General features: G+C 35.3%; 1 protein-coding gene across 2 annotated transcripts; it reads left to right on the top strand.

The window, feature by feature from the left end:
* The first annotated feature begins 365 nt into the window (after positions 1 to 365).
* On the top strand, positions 366 to 2,681 carry LOC120164822 (UDP-xylose transporter 1-like). 2 transcript variants are annotated; one of them, XM_039174470.1, is made up of 8 exons: positions 366 to 469; positions 788 to 916; positions 996 to 1,180; positions 1,262 to 1,329; positions 1,421 to 1,553; positions 1,700 to 1,861; positions 2,020 to 2,286; positions 2,416 to 2,681. In XM_039174470.1, exons 2-8 carry the CDS (start codon positions 796 to 798, stop codon positions 2,500 to 2,502), a joined length of 1,023 nt encoding a protein of 340 aa, XP_039030401.1. In that variant the 5' UTR covers positions 366 to 469; positions 788 to 795; the 3' UTR covers positions 2,503 to 2,681. The 2 variants fall into 2 exon arrangements, with proteins under 2 accessions (XP_039030401.1, XP_039030402.1); XM_039174471.1 differs by having other exon boundaries at positions 371 to 469; positions 796 to 916.
* The last annotated feature ends 793 nt before the right edge of the window (positions 2,682 to 3,474 follow it).

Here is a 3,474-nt window from a genome sequence, read left to right as displayed (position 1 = left end):
ATTGAAAATTGTTTTATATGTTTGATGGTATGAATCAAAACGGTGAAGACCAAATTGAAGAGCTGATCTAACTATTCAACCATATAAACTGAATTAAAAAATTAGAGAACCAATAAGAACTAGGAATAAAAAAGCAAAAGTTAAAACATGGTGATTTTGTAAACAATAGTTTTAAATTTGTTATTAGCAGGTTGTTTAAAGATGATTGGGTTGAGCAGTTGGGGAGGTTATATCAACAGCAATTTTAAGAAACGTGACGGTTTCTTGCTTGCCTAAATTGATGGTCATCGTCTTTCTGGAAATTCAACCAGCGTTTGGCACCAACCTTTAAAACAAAAGTCATAACCATCTCTCTCTCTCTGTCTTCTCCAAGTTTCTTCAGCTCAACAAAAGCTCCAGTTTCCCCTCTGTAAATAACCTTTTGTCGGGGCTTCCTAGAACTCCAGGTTCTATCTACTTGTTTCACAAGGTAACATCTGATTCCATTTGCTTTCTTTTGGCTGCATATGAAGATTTATTCAAACGTGTAATTCCTTGATAGGAACAGGGCAAACTAGTGTTGAAATCAAGTGATTTGTTTTGTTATTCCTCCATTAATGAAATCTGCCGATAACCAACCACCGTTTAAATTTCTGATTAGGCTTGACGTTCTGTAATGATTAATGTCAAACAATGAATCAAATTGCACATGCAGAGCTGTCTAATAAACATATTTAAGTAGACCCAAATAGATTTATTTGCAAGTTTTAGTATTTTATGTGTAATAGACATATTTTGGTTGTTTCAGAAAAAAAGATGGGAGAGATTTCAAGGTTCCAATTGGGAGTGATTGGTGCCCTGTTTCTGTCAGTTGCATCATCTGTCTCCATTGTCATATGCAACAAAGCTTTGATGACCAATCTTGGCTTCCCTTTTGGTAATTCCATACATCAGCTTCTTTTTCTTTTTTAATATATATCCATATCTTTATCAATTTTGTTGTAATATATATGCAGCCACAACACTCACAAGCTGGCATCTAATGGTGACATTTTGCACCCTCCATGCCGCCAAACGCTTCAACCTGTTGGAGAATAAACCAATTGACATCAAGACTGTGATGCTCTTTGGCATCCTCAATGGCGTTTCCATTGGACTTCTCAACCTGAGCCTTGGATTCAACTCCATTGGCTTCTACCAGGTAGGACTTCATTTTTCAATTTGATTACCTTTTTCACCCATAAATTCGAGTCCTCATTCGTTTCGGTACCTCTTTCCGCAGATGACCAAGCTCGCAATCATCCCATTCACTGTACTATTGGAAACCGTCTTCCTAAAGAAACAATTCAGGTTCTTTCTTCTTCTTCTCATTTGGTTATGATATTTGAGCAGTTTAGAGATTTAAAGCTTAACCACAAATGATGTGTTATACTTTGTGCAGCCAAAAGATAAAACTATCACTCTTCCTTTTACTTGTTGGAGTTGGCATTGCGTCTATCACTGATCTCCAACTCAACTTTGTTGGCACAATCCTCTCTCTCCTTGCCATTGTCACCACATGTGTTGGCCAAATTGTATCCTTTTTGTGAATCTCCATAGCTCTCTTTCTATGGTGGTTTAGTTATGTTTTTAGTCCCTCCACTATTCTCAAATTCTGAGAATAGTAAAGGGACCAAAATAAAAATTTGACCTTTTTATAACCTTAACCAGAAAAACATAGCTGACAAACACCATACAGAAGAGGCTGAATGTATCTTCAACCCAGTTGTTGTACCAATCAGCCCCATTTCAGGCGGCCATTCTTTTTGTCTCGGGTCCATTGGTCGACCAGTTTCTGACCAAACAAAATGTGTTCGCTTTTAAATATTCCCCTATTGTCTCGGTACGTTAAACCATACCTCTCTTTTCACACCATATTTCAGCTACTATGCTCAAATTATAGGGACTTAATCCTGAACTTGAATGTGTTGGAGGGACCAAAATCATAATTTGAGGGTGGTTTTCTGATAAGGGATTGGATTTTGAAACATATTTTTGCAGGCATTTATCATCCTCTCGTGCATAATCTCAGTATCTGTAAACTTCAGCACATTTCTGGCAATTGGTAAAACATCACCGGTGACATATCAAGTACTTGGACACCTCAAGACTTGCTTGGTTCTTGGGTTTGGGTATACGCTGTTGCATGACCCTTTCACCCAGAGGAACATCATCGGGATCTTGATTGCCATTTTTGGGATGGGCTTCTATTCTTATTTTTGCACCCAAGAGACCAAAAAGAAACTATCTGATCCATTGGGCTCTCAGGTAATGTTGTCTTTTTATGTATCTTCAAGTGTCAGATTTAGTTACAAATGGTTATGAATTCACCTCGTAACTAAAAACATTTAGGATTGGAATGTTTGTTTAACAAATGTTGATGATTTGTTTGTACAGATGAAAGATAAGGATGGAACAGTATATATGGGTTTAGAGAAAGAAGGGGAACAAGTGAAGAATACAGACAAGGATTCTCATGTTTAAAGACAAAACAGAAGTGGGTTTCGATCATTTTGTACCTCAATTCTTTACACTCATTTCATCTTCCATTTTTCACACCTTATAATTGTAGAAATGTAGGGAATGCTTAGCCAATTGTAATACGCTTTCAGTGTAATTAATTATTAAGAAATGCTAAAAGGAACTATAGTGTTTCTTTCTTTCCGAGTAAATTATGTCATTCTTTACTAAACTATACTCTATTTCATATTTTACTGAATGTACTTTCAAAATTTTAATTTATTCATTGAATTTTTGAATTGCTCATGCTTTGATCATTCTAAATTATTTTATTATTATTTCTCTACGATATGACTTTTTTTATTATTATGGTAATATATAAAATAAAAGTAGAAGATGGTCTGTCGTCACCGTCGACCGCTGTAGATTATGATCGTTCGGTCTCAAATTTCATGTGTTGGTTCATCTCGACACCCTGACTCCGAGTCTAGTGGTTGTTTCACCGTAAAATGTCACAAAACCCATGAATCTCGACTGAAATGTTTCGGTTTCCTCACTTTCAATCTCTGATTTGTAGACTTCGGACCAAGTTTCGACAAAATGGAGGTTGGATTCAGACTTAAGGTGTCGAGACGAAGCGACCCATGAAATTTGGGACCCAACGGCCATCGTTACGACAGTCGACGGTGGCATCTAATCACCTTATGTTTTTATTTTATATTTTTAATTATTTTATATTAAATAATAATAAAAAGATCATATCATACAAAAATAATAATAAAATGATTCAAAATGATCAAAACATAAACAATTCGAAAGTTTAGTGAGTAAATTAAAAAAAATTAAAAATACAATAAATAAAATAGAAGAGAGACTATATTTCATTAGAGAATTGTGTAATTTACTCTCTTTCTTATATCTCCGCTAGTTGTCCATCCATCTGATTTGAGTAGTAATTCTTTTCTATCAGAGTTAGGCATTATTTCTTAGGTTTTA

Source organism: Hibiscus syriacus, unplaced genomic scaffold, assembly GCF_006381635.1.
Source record: "Hibiscus syriacus cultivar Baekdansim isolate YM2019G1 unplaced genomic scaffold, ASM638163v2 tig00111543_pilon, whole genome shotgun sequence".
In the NCBI taxonomy this organism is placed as follows: domain Eukaryota; kingdom Viridiplantae; phylum Streptophyta; class Magnoliopsida; order Malvales; family Malvaceae; genus Hibiscus; species Hibiscus syriacus.
This window is presented reverse-complemented; position numbering and strand designations above follow the sequence as displayed.

Excerpts from the sequence above, each read along its gene's own strand:
- LOC120164822 (XM_039174470.1), top strand. The coding sequence starts at position 796 with ATGGGAGAGATTTCAAGGTTCCAATTGGGAGTGATTGGTGCCCTGTTT. Across the intron at positions 1,330-1,420 it reads TTCCTAAAGAAACAATTCAG|CCAAAAGATAAAACTATCAC; the intron begins GTTCTTTCTTCT and ends TACTTTGTGCAG. Across the intron at positions 2,287-2,415 it reads CTGATCCATTGGGCTCTCAG|ATGAAAGATAAGGATGGAAC; the intron begins GTAATGTTGTCT and ends TTGTTTGTACAG.